Source organism: Poecilia reticulata, linkage group LG1 (assembly GCF_000633615.1).
Source record: "Poecilia reticulata strain Guanapo linkage group LG1, Guppy_female_1.0+MT, whole genome shotgun sequence".
In the NCBI taxonomy this organism is placed as follows: Eukaryota; Metazoa; Chordata; class Actinopteri; order Cyprinodontiformes; family Poeciliidae; genus Poecilia; species Poecilia reticulata.
In genome coordinates, this window is record NC_024331.1 from 10,992,102 (window position 1) to 11,018,977 (window position 26,876).

The following is a 26,876-nucleotide window of genomic DNA, read 5'->3' on the forward strand; positions in this document are numbered from 1 at the left end:
GTTGTTGTTGTGCTATTAGCTAGCTGCTAGCTAACGATTTTGCTAGCAAAGCAAGATAACTAAAAGCTTCTTCCCTGTATCTTTAATGATATCAGTCATTCTTTAGTATTGCTTATGTAATAAGGCACATCGCCCGTCCAAAACCGATCATCTCCATAATGGATATATGTCCGATCTTCTAATTTCCTTTGCTGCATAATGTACATCACATTTATTCTGATGTTAGGTAAATGTATCTTGAAGGACAATAACACTTAAATAAAAGTCCAACAAGGATATTCATTTAGAATTAAAAATAACTCACCCTGAATTACCATGACAGATATAATGAATGTAATAAAAGTGACATTAATGAAGGGAAAAAACTCAACACAGACTTTAAGTTTAGTTTCTGGTTCACAGAGGATGAAGTTAAATTTGTTTCCCAATTATTCAATGGGGGGGAAAAACTAACCTCAGTTAAGTAAAATGAAATTGTAATCAAAACTTTTGGAATTGTAATGATTTCTTTTTTAAAAAACCAAATTGTTTTGTTTAAAAAACTTTTAATAACTAATTTTTGTCTCGTGAACTTAGTTATTTTCCAAACAAACTTTTATTTGCACACATCATAAATCTTTTGTGATTTTAGGCCTTGCCCACGACGTCATGTGAGAATCACAAGCAAAACTTTGAGTCACAAACAAAAACTTAGAATATCAAGAAAAGATTTATGACAAGCGCAAATAAGTTTGTTTTGCAAAAAAAATTCACTTCATTAGACGAATGTGTGATTTAAATGTTTAAAACAGTTTTTTAAGCAAAACTCAGGCTTTTCTCATGGTGACATGCATTAACAATTCAATTTTTTTCTGCAGTTCCATCTTAAAGTTTGATGCAGCTCTGCTTTCCTGAATGGACCGTCTTCATCTCCACTGCAGCAAACAGGCAGCTCTGTTTTATAGATTACAGTCACTAAAAGGTTGCTTTGTGCCCTTGTTTATATTTTAATAGTGTAATTCTGTAAAGACAAAATATGTCTGGTGGTCCAGCTCTGATTTACATATCTTGCTAAATTGCGGGTTTGAATATTGCAAAACTTTCCTATAACAAAACAAACCTGCAGAAAGAAATTACTAATATCTTACATATGCATAGTTGTATGCTCTATATAGAAATCTYCCTTAGCTTTGATTGTATATCTCACAATTTTGTAATTTATCATTGTTTATTAAACTTTGAAAGCTGAGAGGCTTTGTTAATATTCTGTCCTAGAATGTGGTTAGATGGGCCCTTTTTTTTTTGGATCACCTGCCCCTTTAGTGGTCTCTGCACGGCCCTGGTGTGTGTTCATGGTTGTTTGTCCTGTGTGTCTCTGTGTTGCCCTGCGACAGACTGGCGACCTGTCCGGGGTGAACCCCACCTCTCGCCCGGGGTGTTGGATGGAGATGGACACCAGCAACCCTCCCGACCCCACTGAGGGACAAGGGCGTAAAGAAAATGGATGGATGGATGGATGTTCTTATACTTTGTTGGCCTAATAATTAACATTTTCATATTTCAACTATTTTTTTCCCCAACAAAAACACTTGCATAAAAGAAAGAAATTATGAAAAACTATAAATTGTGGCTTTTATGAGTCATAGATAAAACATAGATATACGTGGTTTGGTCCTTGTCTTAAGTCTAAGCAAACGAGAATTGAAATGAATGTGCTTCATTCTTCTGTAAAGCTGAATAATGGCACTAAGATTATACATAGCAGTCAGTTTCTGCCAATATGATTCACTGGTTGTGTGAGCACATTTTGGCAGGTGGGGATTAATGCAAAGCTTACAGCAGATACTGCAGAGACATACTGATGTCTGGAAAATGTAGGTCCATCCTTCTACAGCTTGAGTTCACTGAGAAGTGGAAAACTAGACAGGTGCCAATCTTCATGTGTGGAAACCTCATAGCCAGTGTAAAATTGTAATAAACCAAATGCTTGGTTTTCATTCGCCATGATAAAGTACATGAACAGAAACAAGAGCTTGAAATATCACCATGTGTGATGATTCTAATAGTCTCATCTTTTTTTTAAACTGAATTACTGAAATAACTTTTGATGCTGTTCTAATTTATTGAGATGTACTTGTGATCTAAATGTACACATTGTCCAGTTTAGATAAACAACCACACAGAAATCAGCTAATCCAAACTAGAAAAGAACTAAATGTGTTAACATGTTTCTAACAAACTTCAGTTCTTCATGCTGAACCAGGTTCATTTTTGTACCTGTTCTGTCCTTGTTCCAACAACAGCGGATGTACCAAAGTTTTCTATCTGGATATGATACGTTTATACAGACCCACATAAAACTAGACCTGTTGGAAAATTATGTAAAAGAGGCTGTTGTAATGTATTCATTAGCAGGCTGGGTCAAAGTCCATCACTCAGTGGGCACTGCATGGTGCAATGAGGAAATAATATTAATAATGGTCATGGTTAAATAGAGGTCTGCAGAAACACACTTCCTGTTTGTATCAGCAATAAATAAAACAAAGTGAATGAATATAAAAACCAGACTGTGAGACGGTGAATTCAGAGATGTAATGCATGTGAATTAAATCCGGGCAGAAAGTCGAAACACACAACCAGGGATAAGCAACCAAAAAAGACTGGGAAGCTGAAAGGAACAGCTGAAAAATCAGAGAAATGTAATGTAATGATTGATAGCAAACATCTTCTGACATCTTAAATAGATCAAATCTGTGGTTCACCCCAGTGGATGAGAGGGTAGCCTCCCTCCGACTACGGGTGGGGGGACAGGTTCTGACTGTTGTCTGCTCTTACGGGCCGAACAGCAGTTCAGATTACCCACCCTTCTTGGAGTCCTTAGAGGGGGAACTGGAGAGTGCCCCTCCTGGGGACTCCCTTGATCTACTGGGGGACTTCAACACTCACGTGGGCAATGACAGTGAGACCTGGAGAGGCGTGGTTGGGAGGAACGCCCCCCCATATCTGAACTCGAGGTGTGTTCTATTGTTGGACTTCTGTGCTCGTCACGGATTGTCCATCACAAACATCCGTTTTGGTGGCCTTAGGATCGCATCTCTGCTTTTTGYGGATGATGTGGTCCTGTTGGCTTCATCGGAACGTGATCTGCAGCTCTCACTGGAGCAGTTCGCAGCCGAGTGTGAAGCGGCMGGGATSAGGCTCAGTGCCTCCAAATCCGAGGCCATGGTGTTGAGCCGGAAAAGGGTAGAGTGCCTTCTCCGGGTCAGGGGGGTCGTCCTGCCTCAAGTGGAGGAGTTTAAGTATCTGGGGATCTTGTTCACGAATGAGGAAAGAAGGGAGCGGGAGGTCGACAGGCGGATTGGGGCAGTGTCTGCCGTGAAGTGTCTCTCGGCTGGCCTGGGAACACCTTGGGATTCCCCCGGAGGAGCTGGAAGAAGTGGCTGGAGAGGGACGTCTGGACCTCCCTTCTGAAGCTGCTGCCCCCGCGACCCGACCCCGGATAAGCGGAAGAAAATGGATGGATGGATGGATGGATGGTTGTCCAATATTAGGAAAACCTACTAATGCCATTTTATTGCTGTATGTTGTTTTGAAGTTAATCCACATGTTTTCTACTTTCTGTGACCGTTTTCCCATAACGCTCCTTAAACTTTAGAATCTCAGTCTAATCTGTCCGAGTTGCGAAGGCTGCAGGAACGTCCATCCATTCAACCAATATAATGAATAAATTAAAGGGATGCATAGCAAGACTGTGTGACCTCTGAAATTAGAGGTACACCTATTTCAGTTTTCTGGCTGATCGCTGATTACTGATCTTTAAAAAGCTTGACCTGCCAATTCCGATTTTGGCTGATACTTTTTTGAGACTTTTTTGTTATAAATTTTGCTATATTATTTATTTATTTATTTCGAACATGATAGTATAAAATCATGTACAAGAACAAGGAATGCAAAAGACATATTTTTGTACCAAAGTAATCTTGACAGGCTGGAAAAGGAGTTGGAAGAAGTAAGAAACTTATGAACTCCTACCCCATAAACTCATATGATATTTTCAGATGGACCCTTACTAATAAATCAAATCAAAAGCAAAAATAAGCAGGTTAATTAATTTTCCATTTTATCTGAGCTTACATATGTCCAAGTATATACATGCATACATCCATACCCACACACTCATATGCATTAGCCTCAATTTACATATACACATTAGTGTTCACCCATATTTCTATATCTTGTGAAAATGACCTCCTTATATTTCCTTTTATTAAATTTTCACTTTGTTTCCACTCCTCATTTAACTTGCTCCATAACTTTACCCCGTGAATTGAAATACAAAAGCTCTTTCTTATTGTTCGTAAACTACGAATCCTTAAGTCGGAGTAACCCTTTACATTATATCCCCCTTCTCTCTCAAAAAACATGCTCTGTTTGAGCTCAGGTACAGTTTATTAGATGCTTTACACATAATTTGAGCGATTTTAAATTCCACCAGATCTTCAAATTTAAGAGTTCTAGATTTTAAGGATAATGGGTTTGTGTGCTCATAATAACCAACATTATGGATGATTCTAATGGCTCGGTTCTGTAGGATACTTAGTGGATGTAAAGAGCTTTACTAATTAATTTCCCACACTTCTGAACAATATGTTAAATATGGCAAAATCAGAGAGTTATATAGAATATGAAGTCATTTATTATTCAGAATATGTCTGGCTTTACTAATATGCTTTTACTTAGTTATCTTAGTTATCATTATATAGCTGGACTGTATCCAATGTGTAAAAATAATGAGGCTTACTGAAAATTTCAAAATAAAAGCCTTGACATTTTTCACATCAGGTAATTGCTCTTTTGGGCTTCATGTGACGGGTTTAAACAAACTACTGTTACACATTGAATTGGTGAGGTAGTTAAAATGAAGCTACCAATTGGCCAATCATCCAAAATTCAGGAAATTTGGGCAGATTTTCTGCGGACCCATAATTAATGCCGCAGAACGTAACTTTTACAAACATATGCAGGCTATGTAGTGGTGAACCAGCTGTAGCTTATAGCAACAAGCAAGTGAGAGAGTGTGAGTATGAGAGTGATTAACAGCGTTAAGACCCTCCTCCTGGCTCTGATTGGTTGTTTCTGACTGAGTGGTGAATTTCTGCAGTTAGTTCTAGGAGCAGTGGCAGAAGGCAGAGGAGCCATATATTGTACTCTAACGACATAATAGTAATAATGTTAACAAATAAGTAAAAACCATATTTTTTAAATAAAATATATATACTGCAGCTTTAAAAAAAAGGAAGGTTTTGTTTTATATGCCAACTGTAACTGAAGGGAAAACAACTGCACCCTGGTGAAAATAGGGGAAAATTCCTCTCATCTTCAGGACTTGATCTTGATTTGTGTTTGCTTCATGAATCCAGAGCAGAAATACATTGAAGAGTGGCAGTAAAATATGTGCAAAAATGGAGGAGATTCTCCCTGAACAAACTCTCTTTGCTGCCAAACTCACAGTTCTCTGTGCTCAAGCTACAGCATACAAACAAGCAGCTAAATGCTTTGAATACATACGGTCGCATTTCATGCCCTGGTGTATCAGCCCATACAGGAGGGAGCCGCAGTGGTCACAGAAGGTGGGGCTGGAATAGGTGTGGACCCGAAACTTGTGTTTACTGCGAGGATCCTGGAGAAACATAAAGAATCAATCAATCAAGTTTATTTGTACCGTAAATTTCAGCAACAAGGAAGTTCAATATGGAGAGCCATTTCATCCAAAATTAAATAAATAAATAATTGGGTGAAATAAATAAACAAATGAGTAAAATAAATCAATAAATGAAAAAAATTAGTTAAATAAATGTCATTTTATTTCCATTTACATTTGTTCATTTTATTCCCAGATTACTTTAACCCTTTATGTTTCCATTTTCATTTGTCCAATTTAAATTTGTCCTTTTTGTTTACCCATTTTTCATTTATCCCTTTATCCATTTACACATTTTTTATGAATCTATTTTTTATTTAACCACGTTTCAATTTTTATTTATTTTTCATATTATCAATTTTTCAATTTCCCATTTTCATTTATCTATTTTTTATTTATTCTTTTATCCATTTTTCATTAATCCAATTTTCAATCTCCCAGTTTAATTTATCAATTTCTCATGTTTCTCTTTTATTTAGCCATTTTTCCTTCATCTATTTTTCATTTAACATTTATTTGAAAAATGTGTAATTTTCCCATTTTCCTTATTCATTTGGTATTTCATTATTTTCTTATTTATGACGTTCCATTTTCCCCTCTTCGATCCTGCTTTAATATGATAATGAGGGGCGGTGTCTTCAGGCTACAATGGCAGCCTATTGGTTGATTAGATACAACTGCAGCGCAGACCTTTTTCACAACCGAAAGCTGCATCTGAAAGGGGTGGGGCACTTCCTGTTTTTGTGACTGTAATTCAAGTATTCTGAGAAATGTCTCTCCTCTGAATAGGTCATTTTCATCATCGTTACTTAATTTGCCCGCACTTTCGCTGATGCGGAGGAAATCGCAGCGGCGAATTCGCCCACCAACAAATGTGTGAAGGGATACAAGTTCTTCCACGAAGAATATATCCACAACTATCAAGGTAAGAAAAGACGTATAGGGGTGCCGAGCAAGATGGCGGAGTGAGTGGTCGTTCTTTGCAAGCTCTCCCGAGATTGTCTGGATAAGGAGCTGTTATTGCTGCTTTAACACAGGGAAGCATTTATTACGAGACCGTCGTTAAATATTGCGCTTAAAAAAGATGTCCTGAAAACTTCAAATATTGGCTGCGCAAATCTGTCAGCACGGAAAATACACCAACTAAGATGTCGGCTAAAAGTCACAAATCAACGGAAGACCACGACTTCGCTGAAAACATTATAGCAACTTTAAAGTTGACGATAAACGAGAGAGCAGACGGTCTGCAAGCTAACATAAATGATCTCAAAGATTCGGTGGATTATATCCACGCTGAAATGAAAGAAATGCAAGAGAACATGACAGAAACCGTCAGGAGAGTTGAGAAATCAGAAAAAAAGATGTTGCAAATGGAAAATGAGCTGCTCGAACTTTCACGTTATAAAAGAAGATGGGACTTGCGGCTTTTGGGAATAGATGAAGAAGAAGGAGAAGATGTTCATAGCAAGATTATTTCCATTTGCCAGAAGACAGCGCCAGGATGCAAAGAAAAACTACCAGACGTCATCGACAGGGTACACCGGCTGCGTCGCGTTACAGGATCGAGACGTCCTCGAGAAGTGATGATCCAGTTCTCAATGAGACACTACAGAGATGCGGTATGGAAGGCGGCCAAGCAGTCATCTTTTCTGAAATCAAACAACCTGCACTTCAAGGAGGACTTCTCCTCAGAGGACCGTCAGAGAAGAAACATGCTGTGGCCGCTGGTGAAAACAGAAGGGAAAACAACTTCTACATCGGTCCCAGAGCCTCTGTTACTGACAAAGGAGGAAAGAGGAAAGAACTTGAACCTGCTAATGACTAGAGGCCATCTTGAGAACCAGAACTAACAGTTAAGTAATGACATTTGAAAAAGCTCCGTTTATCATATAATTTCTCTGTTGGAAGAGTTTTAGATCTTCCTGTAACTCCATTTTCCGGGTTAGAAGCAACAACTCTTAGTAGCATTTCTTTTATAAAGTTATTTCACTTAATGCTCGAGGGTTAAGGAACAACACTAAAAGAAAGGCAACTTTTTTATATCTTAAAAATTTTAAGGCTGATTTCTATTTTATCCAAGAAACTCATTCAACTGCAAATGATACAAAATTCTGGAAAACTCAGTGGGGGGACGAACTATGACTGGCACATGACACTACTCAATCAGCAGGAGTGGCAATATTACGGAACAACTTCAGTGGAGATGTATTATGTTCACTCTTGAATATGAATATCATTATTGGTGGGGACTTCAATTCGACTCTTGACGATGCATTAGATAGATTTCCTCCAAAGGTTAATACAAATCCAAACACAGTTCTAAAAAACTTTATATCAACCTTTGGCCTGACTGATGTATGGAGACAAAAAAATAGCTCAAGTTGAATTTACATGGCAAAACAAAACGGGCTCCTTTAAGTCGAGAATTGATTTCTGGCTGGTGTCTGATTTAATAGCAGATGAAATTAAGTCGAATATTCTTCCAGCTCCTTTATCAGACCACAGGCTTATTTTAATTGAAAAAACTAAATTAAACCAGTATGGGGAAAATAAAATTACAGCTTACTGGAAACTCAACTCTTCACTTTTACAGAATAAAACAGTAGAAGAAAACATTAAACAAATAATTATAAAGTATTGGAATACAGCTTGCAGTCAGAAGGAATTTAGTAAAAATTGGAACTCCTAAAATATGAACTTCGAAAAATGTTTATGAAAACTGGAACTGAAATTGCTAAAAGAAAAAGTAAAATAGAATCAGAAATAAAAAAAAATTATCTTACTGAACAATGTCCTGCCAGAAAATATGTCTGAAGAACAAAAATTAGATTAAACCAATTACAAGTGAACCTGGACAAGATTTACATTTCCAAAGGTGCGTACATCAGATCGAGACAGAAATGGTTAGAAGAAGGAGAAAAAAACTCTTCTTACTTTTTCAGATTAGAAAAAAACCATCAAATTTCTAACAGTATTATGAAACTTCAAATCAATAATAATATCTGTGAAGATCCTGTTCAAATCTCTTCTTACTGTGAAGCTTTTTTCCAAGAACTTTATCAGTCAAGATGTTCCGAAGAAAATGTCACACAATTTAACTCTCTAAATAAAATGCAACAAATTAGTAAAAATAATAAAGTACAATGTGATTCCATGATTACACTTGAAGACATCAAAAAATCCATCAATAAATTAAAACTAAACACGTCACCAGGGACCGATGGCCTCAATGCAGAATTTTATAAAAAGTTTTCAGATCAGCTATCGCCATTTTTACATCAGGTTTATCTTGAAAGTTTGGATTCTGGATCACTTCCACCAACGATGACCCAAGGTCTCATTACATTGATCCCTAAACCACAAAAAGACAAGTTTTTTTTGGATAACTGGCGACCAATTACATTACTACAAAATGACTATAAAATTATTGCAGGTTGTATTGTTACAAAAATTAAGAACACTCTTGAAGAAGTGGTTGATGAAACTCAGTCTGGATTCATACCAGGTAGACATATAACTAATAATATTAGACTTATATTGGATCTGATAGATTACTCAGATTTAATAGAGGGGGATGGTCTCATATTATTTCTGGATTTTTTTAAAGCCTTTGATACAGTTGAACATACATTTCTGTTTAAAACATTCGGATTCGGACAAATCTTAATTAAAAGTTGTCAAATGTTGTATAGGAATTGTAATGCATCTGTAAAATTATCACATGGCTGCACCAAAAGGTTTTATTTGAAAAGAGGTCTCAGACAATGGTGTCCAGTCTCCCCATATTTATTTATTCTGGCCATGCAAATTCTTTCAGTTAAAATCAAGGAAAAAATTACAGGGATTAATGTTGCAAACAGAAATATCATAATTTCCCAGCTTGCACTTTTTTAAAGAATAAATGTGAAATAAAAAGCTCTATTGAAATCATCAACACCTTCTCTAAAGCTTCTGGTTTGACTTTAAATCTAAACAAATGTGAATTACTTTCCATTAAAAGGCACATTCCTCAACATTCCTATAAAAGACAAAGTTAAATATCTTGGAATCACAATAATTAAAGATCAAAATATAAGATGAGTAGAAAATTTTAACCCCATAATTAAAATAGTTGAACAAAGATTTAATTTATGGCTCCAGCGAGATCTCTCTCTTTTAGGACGTCCATTATTAGTCAAAGCTGAAGGCTTATCTAGACTCATTTATCCGGCTCCTGATGTTCCCAAACAAATCAGTACCAATATTAACAAAATAAACTTTAACTTTATATGGAAAAAGAAATGCCATCTCATCAAGAAAAATATACTAATGAATAAAGTTGAAAAAGGTGCAATTGAAGCCCTTGAGTTCACATCTTTAAACAATTCATTCAAAATTAAGTATTTAAAAAACCTTCTAAAAAACCCAAACTGTATGAAATGCTATTCCCATTTACAACTTTGAGAAAATTGGAGGATTACCCTTTCTTCTTAGATGCAATTATAGTATACCTAAAATACGCCTAGAATTATCTCTGTTTCATAAACAAATGCTGTTAAGCTGGTCACTTTTGTACAAACGCAATTTTTCTCCTCATAAATATTATATCTGGAATAATGAAGACATTAAATATAAAAATAAGATAATATTTTATAGAAAATGGTTTTACAGAGGAATATTGCATGTAAGCCAATTATTAAATCCAAATGGTCATTTATTGTCTTGTTCTGACTTTATGTTACTTTTTCAATTTCCTGTTAGTCCTAAAGAATATGCTGTGGTGTTTAACGCGATCCCTAGCGGGTCATTAAAGCTTTGATCATCTTTACCTTCAGATCAAATTCACTCAATGCCAAGTTTTGATCCAAACTCCATTTATATTGATTATGATTGTCCTTTTATAAGAAAACAACCAACAAAATATTAATAAATATTCTATTATGAGATGTTGTTTTTTCACCAGTTTATATATTCTATTGGTCCAACATTTTTGAAAATATAAATTGGAAGTGGACTTGGTTGCTGCTAAAAAAAATTAATAAATAATAAAGTAAGAGAAATTTCTTATAAAATTATTCATAATGTTTATCCTGTTAAAACATTTTTGATAAAAAGATATAAATGGTATCTGGACCCTATGTGTACTTTCTGTAAAATTAATGAAGAAAAGCTTGTTCATCTTTTTTGGGATTGTAATTACACCAAAATATTCTGGAGAGATATGTCAATTTTCTTTCACCAAAAAAATCTCAATATTACTTTAACAAATAAGGATATTTTGTTTGGAATTGAGAAATGTAAACTTTCCAAAAAAAGATTTTTTATATGTTGTTAACTTTTTTATTATTTATGGTAAATATCATATTCACACCTCCAAGTATTTACAGCAAAAGCCTAATTTCCAGATCTTATTATCTTCTATTAATATCTATATCGAATCCTTAAAAGTAAGCTCAAATGCTAAAGCCATTCAAATCATAACTGCCCTTAAAAGAACTGCAACCCTCGAGCAACGATGTGATTTTGACTTTGTAAATTAATTGTTCTATGTTCTGTAAAGCCCTTGGATGTTGCATCTATGTTTGTAACTACTAGTGTTCTATATTGTTCCTGTATGTTGCTTGTTTGAAATAAAAAAAAGAAAAAAAAAGAAAAGACGTAGCTTAGCGAGCTAACCGCTAGCTACAAGATATGAACTACACAACACCGTAATGAAGCCCAACTTAGTTTGCTAAATTACGTGGAATAGAGATAGACATAGTGTAAACTTTTCAATTATATTTTGACATTCTGAAATGTATTTGCCAGTACAGTTTGTGAAAAACAGCATGCTAGATCAGATACTAGATGACACTTGATGTTGAAACTATGCTTTATTTCTGCATGTCTGTAGTGTCAGATATTGTGGACGGACAGGTCGTTGTCAGAGCTACATGCTTCAGACACATGAAGAAAAATTAGGAACCGCACAAGCTGCAGGTTTGAAACAGTCAGAAAGCCGGTGGACTCTTGCTCGTTAGTTCGAGTTTCTGTTCATATTTCACACCAGAAGAACTTTCACGTACGAGTTCTGGACTACTAGGAGCTTATCCTAACATCTTCCTGTTCAGTGGTTACTATTTGTTTTCTGTTTCTGTTGCAACATAGTCTGTTTTTCTGCTGCTGTTGAAGCTTACCTTCAAATTAGAATCTATTACTTGTTTAAAGCTAAGCATGCTAATGATGTATATATGCGTTGCTAAAAACAGTTGTCTATTTTAAATATCACTGGGTGTTGGAAAAGAAAAGGCTGAATTATTGGACTATTCCTGTAGCTGTGCAGCTGGTAAAGGTGTTTGCAATCATGTAGTTGCACTTCTTTACCAGACTGCACACGACTCCCAACTCCAGCTGCCAACTGTTCCTCCTGCACAAGCAACTTACAAAGATGGCACAGACCAAGAACACAGGTAAGAAAAAAAGAGTGGAACACATTGTCCTATGGTACGTGATATCCTACCATATACTAAATATACTACAGTCATATGAAAAAGTTTGGGCACCCCTATTAATCTTAATCTTTTTTTTTCTAGATATGTGGGTGTTTGCAACAGCTATTTCAGTTTGATATATCTAATAACTGATGGACACAGTAATATTTCAGTATTGAAATGAAGTTTATTGTACTAACAGAAAATATGCAATATGCATCAAAACAAAATTTGACAGGTGCAAAAATATGGGTACCCTTATCATTTTATTGATTTGAATACTCCTAATTACTTTTCACTGACTTACTGAAGCACAAAATTGGTTTGGTAACCTCATTAAGCTTTGAACTTTATAACCAGGTGTAGCCAATCATGAGAAAAGGTATTTAATGTGGCCTATTGCAAGATGCTCTCCTATTTGAATCTCCTCTGAAGAGTGGCGTCATGGGCTCCTCAAAACGGCTCTCAAATGATCTGAAAACAAAGATTGTTCAACATAGTTGTTTAGGGGAAGGATACAAAAAGTTTTCTCAGAGATTTCAGCTGTCAGTTTCCACTGTGAGGAGCATAGTAAGGAAATGGAAGACCACTGGGACAGTTCTTGTTAAGCCCAGAAGTGGCAGGCCAAGAAAAATATCAGAGAGGCAGAGAAGAAGAATGGTGAGAACCGCTGAGGACAACCCACAGACCACCTCCAAAGACCTGCAGCATCATCTTGCTGCAGATGGTGTCACTGTGCATCGTTCAACCATTCAGCGCACTTTGCACAAGGAGAAGCTGTGTGGGAGAGTGATGCGAAAAAAGCCGTTTCTGCAAGCACGCCACAAACAGCCGTTTGAGATGTGCAAAAGCACATTTAGACGAGCCAGCTTCATTTTGGAATAAGGTCCTGTGGACCGAAGAAACAAAGATTGAGTTGTTTGGTCATAAAAAAAAGCCATTATGCATGGCGGCAAAAAAACACAGCATTCCAAGAAAAACACTTGCTACCCACTGTAAAATTTGGTGGAGGTTCCATCATGCTGTGGGGCTGTGTGGCCAATGCCGGCACTGGGAATCTTGTTAAAGTTGAAGGTCGCATGGATTCCACTCAATGAGAATAATGTTCAAGAATAAGTTACGAAGTTGAAGTTACACCGGGGATGGATATTTCAGCAAGACAATTATCCAAAACACCGCTCCAAATCTACTCAGGCATTCATGCAGAGGAACAATTACAATGTTCTGGATGGCCATCCAGTCCGCAGACCTGAATGTCATTGAACATCNGGAAATGGAAGACCACTGGGACAGTTCTTGTTAAGCCCAGAAGTGGCAGGCCAAGAAAAATATCAGAGAGGCAGAGAAGAAGAATGGTGAGAACCGCTGAGGACAACCCACAGACCACCTCCAAAGACCTGCAGCATCATCTTGCTGCAGATGGTGTCACTGTGCATCGTTCAACCATTCAGCGCACTTTGCACAAGGAGAAGCTGTGTGGGAGAGTGATGCGAAAAAAGCCGTTTCTGCAAGCACGCCACAAACAGCCGTTTGAGATGTGCAAAAGCACATTTAGACGAGCCAGCTTCATTTTGGAATAAGGTCCTGTGGACCGAAGAAACAAAGATTGAGTTGTTTGGTCATAAAAAAAAGCCATTATGCATGGCGGCAAAAAAACACAGCATTCCAAGAAAAACACTTGCTACCCACTGTAAAATTTGGTGGAGGTTCCATCATGCTGTGGGGCTGTGTGGCCAATGCCGGCACTGGGAATCTTGTTAAAGTTGAAGGTCGCATGGATTCCACTCAATGAGAATAATGTTCAAGAATAAGTTACGAAGTTGAAGTTACACCGGGGATGGATATTTCAGCAAGACAATTATCCAAAACACCGCTCCAAATCTACTCAGGCATTCATGCAGAGGAACAATTACAATGTTCTGGATGGCCATCCAGTCCGCAGACCTGAATGTCATTGAACATCTGTGGGATGATTTGAAGCGGGCTGTCCATGCTCTGTGACCATCAAACTTAACTGAACTGGAATTGTTTCGTAAAGAGGAATGGTCAAAAATACCTTCATCCAGGATCCAGGAACTCATTAAAAGCTACAGGAAGCGACTAGAGGCTGTTATTTTTGCTAAAGGAGGATTTACTAAATATTAATGTCACTTTTCTGTTGAGGTGCCCATATTTTGCACCTGTCAAATTTTGTGTTAACGCGTACTGCACTTTTTTTTTTAGTTCAATAAACCTAATTTCAATACTGAAATATTACTGTGTCCATAAGTTATTGGTTATATCAAACTGAAAAAGCTGTTGCAAACACCCAAATATTTAGAAATTAAAATGATTAAGATTAATAGGGGTGCCCAAACTTTTTCATATGACTGTACATATACTAAATTACATATACTGTCATATGATCTTAAAATAACAATACTATAGTTATGTAGACAATTTATTCCCCCTTTGATTGTGTTGCACAGCCATTTATGTTCCTTTCCCACCTGTATTTTATAATTGCCATATAAAGTTTGCTGTAATCTTAATATTACGTGTGTCAAATATAATTTCTCTCAGAATGTGTTTGGAATATTTCTCTTTTGTAAGCAACGAAAAAAAAAAAACAGGCTCAACTGCTATCAATTAGTTTTATTTGCAAGTTGGGTAAAAATCTAAACTGTACCAAATCAGTCCCATTATGTCCTAACAAATTGCTCACCCATCCCTTTATTTGTTCTTTAGTTTGACGTATCTTTCTGTGTATTTCTTGTACGGGGATACATCCCGGTGATAATATGGGGAGAAAAGGTATCCGCACTCCACACTTTACAGAGCTTACACAGGTATAACTTTTGGTTTATTTTTTTATACCTATGTTTCCTTTGTCAAAACTTATGATTCTTATGATTTTGTCACTGATGTTTGTAGGACCACTTCCAGATCCCGACATCCTGGCATCAAGAGAAAACCTACGCCAGCTGGAGTCCCAACCACTTATTGCTCTTGTCCTACATGGTCTTTCAAATTTGGAGCTGGTTCCATCCAAATTTGGGGAGGTGCCACAGGGCTCACCAATGTCTTATTAGTGCCCACCTGAGAAGTCCTCTGGTAGCATCATTCTGCATCACATGGCTCCAGACTTCCCTTCTCTTCCTTTGATGCTGCATAGTCTTCCGTATATGTGTTTTGTGCTCACACTCGGTCAACTGATGCATCTTCAGTCTCTGCAAGTGTCACTGGAAATGTCTTATGAAATATAGGCCTGAACAAGAGGGAAGTCCAGATGTCCTGCAGGGGTACAACTTCGACAACCAAGACTTACTGCTAGCCGTTTCCGTGATGCTTGCAGAGGAAGTGCAGAGGAGGGGTCTGCTGCCACAGCACTGGCATTATCAGGGGGTCCACTAGACAAACTGCCACCATGATGCGTGGTCTGCAGATGGAGTCTGAGGTGATGGCAAACTATGCTGAGATGTTGAGGTGCAACTCCTGATGGCAAGGTATATGACCCATCAGAATCACTCCCGTTTGGACTGGACGAGGTAAAAATCAGTACGAAGTAGGGGTGTAGTGATACAATAATTTTACGATACGATATATGCTATTCTGGCCACGATACGATATGTATCACGATATTTGTTGAGCGATACAATTTGATACGATTCAGTGCATTTTTACGATTTTCTGAAAGATTTTAGAAGGACAGAGTGATTTTAGTGACATTTTGTGTTCCATAGATTTGAATTTAGTTAACTGATTAAAATCACCAACTACACAATACCTGACTCTGATTGGACAGTCTAACAGTCTGCAGCTAGACAAAATGAATCAAAGATGCAGTGAGAGAATTAGTTTCTGTCATTTAATTCATGTGGATTTGACATAAAACTCAAAAGTTTAAACGGTAATCCAGGAGCAGAGTGGGGAGATTATCAGCCTCTGTAGACTCTCAATATGCAAATGATTGCATTTATGTGTTTTTTCTTTTGGACACTGTGGCTGCATTTTTGGAGTAAAAATGGAGTTAGCCGTGGCTGTAAAGCTGTTTACTACTAACTGCTAAAGTCGTGGCTCCGCCTGACCCCGTAGTGATCGACTCCCTGCAGCTACGCAGCGCCACTATTCCCCTGCTTGGATCTCTGAGTAGTTGCCTCTCAGACTGCCAGGATCTCATCGTTCTCTCAGTCTCTGATACTCTTCTGATACTCTTTGCCTGTTGATCGATCAGCCATTGTTACCATGGAAATCCTCACTGCGCCGCGGATTCCGGCTGCGGGTTTTTCCTCTTCGTCTTCCTGCTGAAAACACAGCGCTGCTGCTGCTGCGCGCCCGCTTCGGATGTTATCATGTTCATTCTTCAGGTAATCCTTTATATACAGAACAGAAACCGCTAAGCTAAAAACTAATTATGAAGTGAATGCTACCAGTCGAAATGTGCATTAATTTCGCGATCTCACTGCTTTTGCAGCTGCTCCGTTCGCGCCGCTACTCCTTTCCGCTACTCCTTTCCGCTACTCCTTTCCGCTACTCCTTTCCGCTACTCCTTTCCGCTACTCCTTTCCGCTACTCCTTTCCGCTACTCTTTCACTTTTATTTACGCAACTTTACTTCGTTTCTCAGCAACAAAATACAGCCCGTTGTTATTTATTGAAGATTTTACATTTCCAAAAACACAGGAATCTAATGTTTCGTTTCGTTTTGTACGTTTGGAAGCTCATTCCCTCTCACATAACCGGAAAAGCCGGGGAATGGCGGCGCTTTTGACAAAAAATATGGTTTACTAATTTTAGCATAAATCCGTTATACTTGACCTATTAACACAATTTAAAAACTGGTGTGTAGTTTATAATGTGCACTTTAAGCTCAAGTTGAAAGTGAGACTGAGGGAGGCGGAGTCTTGCTGCTACGCCTTAACAAACTAGACATTGAAAAGAGCTATGAGGCTATGGACCCCTATGGTTTAACAGATCGATACTCGCAGATGAAAAATCAATACTTTTCGAGGGCGGAAAATATTGATATATATTGCCGAATCAATTTATTTATACAGCCTTAGTATGAAGAATGATCTGTGTCAGGTTGCTCACATCCAGGTTCAGGATGGCCATGCTATTTTGAGGGGTTCACATGCATACCACTGGCAGGTTAAGGGTTAGCTGGCAATCACGGGATGGGAATGGTGCGACTGTCACGGACAGCTAACAATAATAACCGTTGTGCGGGTGTGGCGTGATCAGTGGCGCAATTACACATTATTCAGGTGGATGCAAAAACATAGATCCCCCCTATGGTGAAGGAGCGTAAGACACGCTGAAGTCTACGGGAAAACATCATCGGCGCGCCGCCCCCTCCAGACGGGGTTTTGGCGCCCCCTCTGGTGCTGCGCCCCTATGCGTTGCATACCCTGCATACCCACTTTTTGCGCCACTGGGCGTGATCAGTCTTTCATAGATCAAATGAAATCTAAGCTGGACTTATTTTACCTCAAAACATTCATTGATGTGTTCATGTCAATGCAATAAGAATTATAAAATGTGTAACTTAACCTTTTGTTCCTTTGCATTTCAAATATCCAATCTCAAGCGGTGTGAATCACTGTAATTAGTTCTTACACATAAAACATACACAGATGTTCAAATTTCTTTGAAAGGAAGTTGCATAATTTATGAAAATTTGTTTTAACTGCAGTTTTTTTGTAACCTGTTTTAAAAATGCTTCTTAAAGTTGTCTTAAGTATTTGCAACTATTGTTGTTTAGATTTGATATTCATTTGCAGCATAATTTAAATCAATGTATGGTGTACAATTATAAAATATGAAATAGTTGAGGGATTTTTGTTTTTACTAAATATTGTAAATTGTACTTTATTTATTTCTTTGTCTGAGATGCAACCTGTGTACAACGCTAAAATAAATGTCACCAATCCACAGGGAGCAACTCCGATCAGCCCTTTCAGAGTGGTGTGGTTGTTGTAGGCAGAGAACGTTTCAGACTGTAAGGTGAGGGATGATGGCGTCTCCAGAGGAACCTCTGTGCAGTCCAAGATGACACGGACATTTGGAGAGAACTTCAGAAATCTCAGAGGCATACTGGCTTTTACCTTCTCACGACTAATCCACAGGTTGATGGAAGAGAACACAATGAAGAGGTAGTTGKCCCAGGTGATGGTCMCTCGGCTGACAGWAGCTMTGCTRACTTGAAGCATGTCAGCAATGAGCTGCTCCTTCATGCCCACTGCTACCCTGAATGAGTACATCAGGAACTCATCGATCAGAGGCATGCAGTGGCAGGGCTGGCTTCAGCACATGCTTCCTCTAAAAGTTTCTGTGCTCTGGTCCAGTACACAAGGCGTRATGCAGAGGGTGCAATGGACCCCCAGAAGATCCGGAACAGACATTCAGATGGAAATTTGGTGTAGAATCAGATCTGGTCATCAGAGGCACAGTAGCGGCTAAAAAGTGTGGCAGACAAATCCACTTTTTGAAGTCTGGCCTCCAACAACTTGATATAATCCAGAGCTTCATCAAGTGCACCTGTAAAACCACAAAATAAAACAGCATAACATACGTTAGCAAGAAGTTTTAATTATTGCTTCTCTGAAGATCAATACATGCTGTGAGTCTGAGCATGTATGTATATAGCCATTGATTTAATCTCTCCACAAAATTGTGGTACATAACTACAATTTTGTGGTAGTTATGTACCACAAAATACATAACTTCCACATAATCTCATAATAATGAATTAATTATTATGTGAACATAATAATCACATTATTGTAGTAATAATTATATTTGACTGAAATTGTCTTACATGGTAAATGTATACAATGTACTATCTTAATGTGACATTTACCTGCGGGTGAATGTGCCACATAATCATGGTCCGCAGTAGCATCTTCAGCCTGGCTAGCGTTCTGAGAGAGGACAAGCTGCCGTTTGTTAGCCCTCTCGAAAGCAGACTCTCGTTGTGAAATTATTCCAGTCAAAAAGGGAAGGAACAGCTCCACTTCTAAGGTGGCTGGTGGTAGATCCGCTAGCAAAATCCTCCGGTGTGAAGTGCCGGCTACATACCAAAGTGCTTCCTGCCTTTATGCAAAAAAAGGACCTTCATCTCTTCGGATTGCTTGGATCCACTGCTTCCGTTGGTCCAGGTCCGTCGGGAACGCATGACAGGACAGATCTGCTTGTTTTCTTGCCCCACATGAACAACCACAGACTGAACAAAAAACAACTGTGCCGAGACTGAGCCATTTTCATAGCCTTTTAATGACAACTCTATAGTCACCGGAAGTTGTCAATCCCCTCATCCGCTTTAAAACGTGAAAGCGTGAAAAAGGTCAGTTGTATCTGATCAACCAATAGGCTGCCATTGTAGCCTAAAGACACCGCCCCTCGTTATCATATTAAAGCAGAAACAAAAGGGGGAAAATAGAATGTCATAAATAAGAAAATAAGGAAATACTAAATGAATAAGGGAAATTGGAAAATGGGAAAATTATATATTTTTAAAAAATAAATGCTGAATGAAAATAAATGAAGAAAAAATGGCTAAAAAAGAGAAACATGAGAAATTGATAAATTAAATTGGGAGATTGAAAATTGGATTAATGATAAAGGGAAATTGAAAAGTGGTTAAATGAAAAATAGATTAATAAAAAATAGATAAATGAAAAATGGGTAAACAAAAAAGAAAATTTAAATTGGACAAATGAAAATGGGAACATAAAAATTGTTAAATTAATCTGGGAATAAATAAATGTATAAATGAACAAATACAAAAGGGAATAAAAATGACAATTACTTATTTATTCAACTCATTTTTTATTTATTTCACTCATTTGTTTATTTCACCCATTTATTTAATTTTGGCTGAAATGGCTCTCCGTAGTTCAAAGTGATTAACATTATAAAAATATAAAAATACAAGTCAAAAAAGGTACCACACACTAAACCAGTTAATATTACATTTTGTCAAGTGCCATCAATACACATCAAAATGTTGGTTGGAGTTTCAAATTAACTCTAGATAGTTTTTTAGCCTAGATTTAAAGGCACTCGGTGTTTTGGCTGTTCTGCAGTTCTCTGCAATCATTGCAGAAAATGATTCTTCCTAGATTTACGGAGAACATCAGCAGCAGCTGGGGGATTGATTTCTAGTCAGACCTGTGAAGACACTGTTGTAGTAATCAATGTGACTAATATAAAAGCATGAATGAGCCTCTCTAGATCTTACTGAGAAATAAGTCATTTAGTCCTAAGAGGAAAAAAACTGTTTAAAAAAAGGACAATTATTAGCAAATCTATATTAAATATCAGTTGTTAATTTGTCTTACGGGCTGTACTTAGAGAGTTGAGTCAGCAAACCAGTAAACATTCTCCCTTTCTACCTTGGATGATAGTTCAATTAAGCAGCTTTGTGTCTGAATTAGTTTAAATAACAATGCATATATGCAGAGGAAAGCTGTAACTTATCAGCTTGTGAAGGAAAAATTACTTATTTGCACACTGCCACTGTTCTTAGCTGCCTGTTTTGTAAGAGGAAGTAAAGGTTGTGGGAACTGTCTCCTTTTCAGCAGTTAGTACATAAATAACTGGCAGTTGAAGCTGTTGTGGCTCGTCATTCCTTCCATGGAAAAACCTCCCAGGTATTCCTGGAGGCCAGATCAACACCTGGAAAAACATCTTTATAGACGTGTTTTCTGCAGAATTATGTCTGGTGTCGTGTGCAAATGCAAGACTACTTAGAAAATGTCAGACCCTCTGAAAATTTAATGGGTCAAACAGATTTTTAATGTATTTTTTTTTTAAGTTAACTGATGTTTCCCAGTGGGTGTTTCCACTGATGAGAGATTGTTAGACAGGTACTTTTGAAGACAGAATTAGATTAGATTAGATTAATAAACATCAGCATGACTGGAACAATAAAGTACATGCTCAATAAAATTACAGCATGAGAGAAGGAGTCCTGGATCATTACCTCAAGCAACCAGGCAGCACATCTCTACTTTATGCACCTTTCCTAACAGGACTTGGACCCGACAAGAATCCAAAGTCCACAACGCTGCTTATGTGTGCAAGAGAGTTCCTCCAGCAGCATTTGTGTGACTTAATGCTGCATAATGCATAATTGTGAACATAGATGATTTTACCCATTTTCTTATGTTTAACAAAAAAGGAAACTGAAAAGTGTGGCAGGTATGGTCTTCCATACTTTATAAATCCATCTTTATTTTAGAAAGATATTAACCAGGTTTGCACATCCATAGACTGAATCTTTGCCCAATTTTTGAACAACAGCTCAAACTCAGTCAGATTTGATGCTAACAGTCTGTGAATGGATGTTCGTTTCTCAATCTGAACATTTTAAAATTATTTTGAACGGTTTAGTTTTTTTGCACATATTTTTAAGTCTGAATCTTTTGATACAGATAAAGGAGAGATGATTTCATATGCAAGTCATATATTAGATGTCACACATGGCACAAATTCAATGGATTTTATACTTTTCCTTTAACAGTATTAGGTCTCCATAAACTCTTAGCTTTTTTTTAAAGCAGATCAAACCACCCAGTGAAAAACCAAAGCTTTACTACCAGGCCTCTGTGAGCTGTATTCACAAACATAGGAGGTAATTAAGCCAAATGAATGAGCTGTGTTGGAGCATCTAAAACATGCAGGATCCCAGTCCTGGTAAACTGGAGATGGACAGCTGATTCTCCCACCTGAGCTGTGGATCTCTCCATCTCCTCCAAAGTTACTAACATTTTATACTAGAAATTATGTTAAGGGTATCAGAGCAAACAAGGCTTTCATACTTTCCATTGTGTGTTTTTTTTTTTGTATCACTTTGGAATGTTGGAATATCAAACAAAATTCAAATGAACAACTAAATAGTTTATGGTTGTAGCAGGACAAAATATGTAGAAGTTCAAGGAGGATTAATAGTTTCCTAATAGACCGTATATTTAGGAGCAGAATGATAAACATCGTCTAGAACAGTTTTCTGTTAGATGGTCTTTCTGAGTGGGATTACAGGGCAAAGAAAACAAACTGAGCGGTGTGTCTGTAAACATTCTTTACTTACATCAGACGCAGGTCCCTTGTCGGCCCCTGGACAGGAAAAAGTGACAAACTCATGACAGCGCTTATGGACCACAAAACAGCACACTACAGAGGAAGAGAACAAAAAAGAAAATATCAACTCGGGTTTCATCGGAGTCCAAAATATGGCACATTAGACAAGATGCTCTTTATGTGTTTTTTCTATAAATACCCTTTTTGTTTCCGTACAACTTACTTCAAATGGAATCATATCAGGCTTGGAATCACAATTACACCCAGTGACATTAAAGCTGAGACAAGAAACTTCCCCACATTAGTAGTTTCAAACAGCAGAACGCTCTAAATCTGCTGTGTTTCCTGCTCAGTCAATGAGGTGAGTGACTGAAATAAACAGTGTTCGCACTGTCAACACTGCTCAGTCAAATGTTTTGTTGAACCAAACAGATTTTCCAACAAGTACTGCAGTGCTCAAAACTTCAAAGTTAAGCCCAGGTGAGAAGCACTTATAGGTTAAAGGTCAGTTTAAGTGTGAAAACAGCAGCAAATGTGTGATCAAGTTTCCTTAGAATGTGTTTAATGATGATCATAGATTCAATGAGATGCAAACTGTCAGGAGGTCAAGCTAACATACATTTATGCTCTGCAGCCAAGTCAGATTTTTTTAAAGGTTGTTGATAATGACATTTATTTTTCAACATAGGATGTGGAAATTGCGACTTTTTTTACCCAAAAGGATTGCACAATGTTCAAGCTAGCTTTACTGTTGTGCGTTTACTGAAAAGAAAGAAATAACTATCTTAGTGAACTCATCTGGTTCAATCCTACATTTGACATCCACCATCCTGAATGTGGAGTATATAGTCATATTAGAAAAAACAGGAGTCCCTAAAGCAGGGGTCACCAACTCCAGTCCTCAAGGGCTACCGTCCTGCAACTTTTAGATGTCTCTGCTCAAACACACCTGGATCAAATAAATTGCTCATTTCCAGCCTATTGCAGAGAAGAATGAATGCTGGTGAGGAAATTCAGACATTTTGGAGCAGAGGTGAATCTAAAAGTTGCAGGATGGTAGCCCTTGAGGACTGGAGTTGGTGACCCCTGCCCTAAAGCAATCCATGTGTTTTCAAAAATATATGGACATATGGATGTTTAAAATCAATTTTAATAATACCTTGAAAATGTACTGGACAAGAGCAAACAAAAAAAGAAAAAAATCAATGAAACTAGATAAAATAAAATCACGGGAGGAATACATTTGGACACCTTCACATTTATTCCTATTAAAATGGCTAAAATTACACAGTATTCTGAAGTAGGCCAACCCTCTAAACGTGGATATTTAGATTGATATGCTCCTGATTGTTACAGTGGGACTGAACTTCACACTGGCAGCCTAAGACCTTCAGAAAAAAGACTGCAGCTTATCAACGTTTCATAGCAGTGCTCCATGGGATTTAAAGAGGTTGCAAAAGAACTTGAAGTCTGTCAATCCCCTTAATGGAGAACAGCGAAGAACACAGAAAATAGCAAACATGCCCAAATTTGACCGTTCCACCAAATTCACTCTGAAAGCAGAACATCAGATGCTAACAGTAGTCTACAAAAACCCAGAAATGAGCTACAAGAATCTGTTGCTACTGTTGATGTGATGCCTCTACAAAAAAAAGAAATTGTACTAGTTTCATAGAATGTCCAAGCAGAAAACCTGCTTTCTAAGAAAAATATGAAGGCCAACTGAAAGTTTCCCAGAGAGAAGATAGAGAAAGACCCGGACTTTTCTGGAATAATGTTCTTTGGATAAATGAGTAACACTGAAATATTTGGACACCAGAACAGAGGACATGTTTGGCATAAACCAAATAGAGCCTTCCATACCAAGTATAAAGCATGGAGGTGGGGGTGTCGTGGTTTGGAGATCATATTCTCAGAACTGGTTGAGGACTACAAAGTGGAAGTTCCTGGCCTCTAATTTATTGAGAGACTATTTGTCAAGATGAGTGAATTAGTGCACATATTAAGGCAGAGGCTTCAATCACTGCAGTCCCAGGCACAGGCCCAGCGGCATGGGCGAGCATTCCCTGCCCAGAGAGTCAGCCGTGCCTCCCCTGGACTCTCAGGTTTTTTTTCCAAAATCTGAGTGGCCAAATTTCTATTATTCCTATATCTAAATTTGATACAGTAGAAGCTCCCGTATTGTGCCTTCTGCCCCTTGCACTTTTTTCATCCATTACAACCGTTTAATCCATTGTTAATATGTCATAACGTGTTTTTCTGAGCCGCCTTTGAGTGCCAGTTTGGTGCTTCATAATGTGTGGCAGTGAGGGAGACCTGCTGCTGTGTAGAGACAGCTGTGTGTTAGAATCATGGCAAAAAACTTTGCACAATTTTTTTCCCCAAGCTAACCGAGTGTGTTGAGTAATGTTGGATGCAGATAATGTTAGCTAAATGATGACTAGCTAATGCCAATGTATGACCTTAAGCTTGTTAACAAGAATAGTCTGCTAATATAATTATCGATACTCAAAAGTGGGTTATACTGTATATGAGTAATTTTACTGCACTGTGCTTTTTACTTTTACTGGAATAATATTATTGCTGCTTTTACTTGAGTGTATTGATTTTGCATGTAAATAAATAGACTTTACCGTTTGGAAACATTAGATTCTTAGATTTCTACAACATATGAGTTGATGTTTATGCAAATTTGAGCGCAATTACTCAACATTTTATACATGTCTTATTGTGTATTTTGTATTAACATAGTTATTTTATTTAAAAGGTGGCATAAAGGTTTGTTTATGTATTTATATTCAAATAAAAGCTTCTTTACTTTCCCCTCCAAAATAAGTCAATGCCTCCCCAGCTAAACTCCTGTGGAGCCATTGCTGCCCAGGCACCTGTTGATGGGTTGTACTGACATACATTTTGTTGTGATTCTGTATAGCAAATGTACAATAAAAATCATTTCATTCTTATGCTGTGTCTAAATAGTGATTTTTGTGACATTTTCCATCTTCGATCAGTGTATTTACTGTTTTGAACATCAAGGAAAGGCTAACTTTAAATAGCCAACTAAGCAATAGTGACAAATGTATAAGTTTGTTCCACTCTCGGTCAGACGTAGATTAACTAAAGCCCAACAAACAAAGTTGAGACTATAACCAATCCTGAAACAGCAGAGTGGATCAGTGACAGCCCATCGTCTCTAGAGCTGCATCAGCGCGTTTAGCCTCACATAACAAGTGAAATCCAACAGAACAACGTTACACCCTGCTGATTTAAACCACTTCCACCTTACAGTGACTTGCAACAGCAGAAAATGGAATTAAGACATAACTGCTTCACTTTTTTTCAGTCGAGCACCATTAAAATACTTCCATCTTGAAACAAAGACCAGTTCCTAAAAATACTCAGGGTGACCTGGCTCAGCTTTATTCTTAATTATTCACCTTCTCATTAAGGTTTAATGAGGCACCGTGGCAACCGCAGACACTTTCCACACAATTCAAGGCGTTAACCAAAAGAGAGCTTGTATTTATGTTTGTGCTTATTAGTGTAGGTGTGCAAATAGGTCACATTAGATGAATTCAACTCAAACTGATTTCTTTTTTGGCAAGGCCTATAAAACATTAGCACTGTAACAGTACATGTGTTTGAGGCAAACTCATTGATGATCTGAAAACTACATAAACTCCAGCTACAAGAGTTTAATACAGTTACTTTATCGCAATGTGATAGTTTACTCATTCATGGAAAAGGCTCCTGACAACTGCATCTTAATGGGTAGACTATACTGACTGCTCAATTCCAGTCTCCTAACCTGTGTCAACCATGTTGAAGTGCCCTTGAGCAATACATTAACCCCAAATGGTATCATATCATATCAGTGTGTGAATGTGTGGGCATTAATCAGTGCAGACGAGTGAATGTGACTCATAAATATTTAGTCATAAATTATCATTTACTTAAGAACCTGGCTGTCTACACAAGGCTGGAACCAACCATAGTAATGGAAACTGAGTGGAGGGAAAAAAAGGACCAGTGCTGATTTAGATGGTGAATGAAAGAAGAAGGTGTATAGACTATAAGGTTCTACATCCTGAGAGGCTTGTACAGCTAAAAGCATTCTAGGGTTTGGTGGAGATTTACAAAGAATGGGCTGTGGTTGGAGTTAGAGACGGATGAAGGACCCGAACTGCAACTGTCACATTCCTTGCGTTCGGTCAGTCCTGAAACAGATTTAACGGGGAAGAAAGTTACTCAGTGCCAAAAGTCATCCTCCTCAAAGATGGCTGAGGCCTATAGAAAGAAGAATCTTATGAGTTAAGAGGAGGATTTAAAACTGTCTCAAAATGTTTGAAATCATCCATTCCCCCCTTAGGACTGTGAAAAATATTGATAAAAAACTGCCAACATGCATCGAGTCGGTAGTCAAGGATATGTTCACTATGCGAGCAGATCACAAGATGCTCAAGAATGTTGATATAGTAATTCATGCAAAAAGAGCCCAGACCAAGTATTGACTGCATATAGTGTGCATGAAAATAATCTTCAATTGGCTAACATTTATGAATTAAAAACACTTTTATTGCCCTTATTTAACTAAAAAAATAAGTCCAATACACAAATCTGCCCAGATTTTTGGAGATTGGTGAGCGACTGATCCAGTATATGTGAAGCTTCATCTTATCCACTGAT

At 37.6% G+C, this 26,876-nt stretch overlaps 1 protein-coding gene across 2 annotated transcripts in view; it reads right to left on the reverse strand.

Annotated features, from left to right (window-relative positions):
• The window catches only part of LOC103462977 (protein kinase C beta type-like), a 90,749-nt gene that overhangs the window by 27,765 nt on the left and 36,108 nt on the right, over window positions 1-26,876 (reverse strand). For both annotated transcript variants that reach the window (XM_008406066.2, XM_008406060.2), the window contains exons 3-4: window positions 22,201-22,283; window positions 5,548-5,659 (exon numbers count right to left, since the gene is read on the reverse strand). In XM_008406066.2, the coding sequence (XP_008404288.1) occupies window positions 5,548-5,659; window positions 22,201-22,283 (195 nt within the window). The remainder of the gene's footprint in view (window positions 1-5,547; window positions 5,660-22,200; window positions 22,284-26,876) is intronic.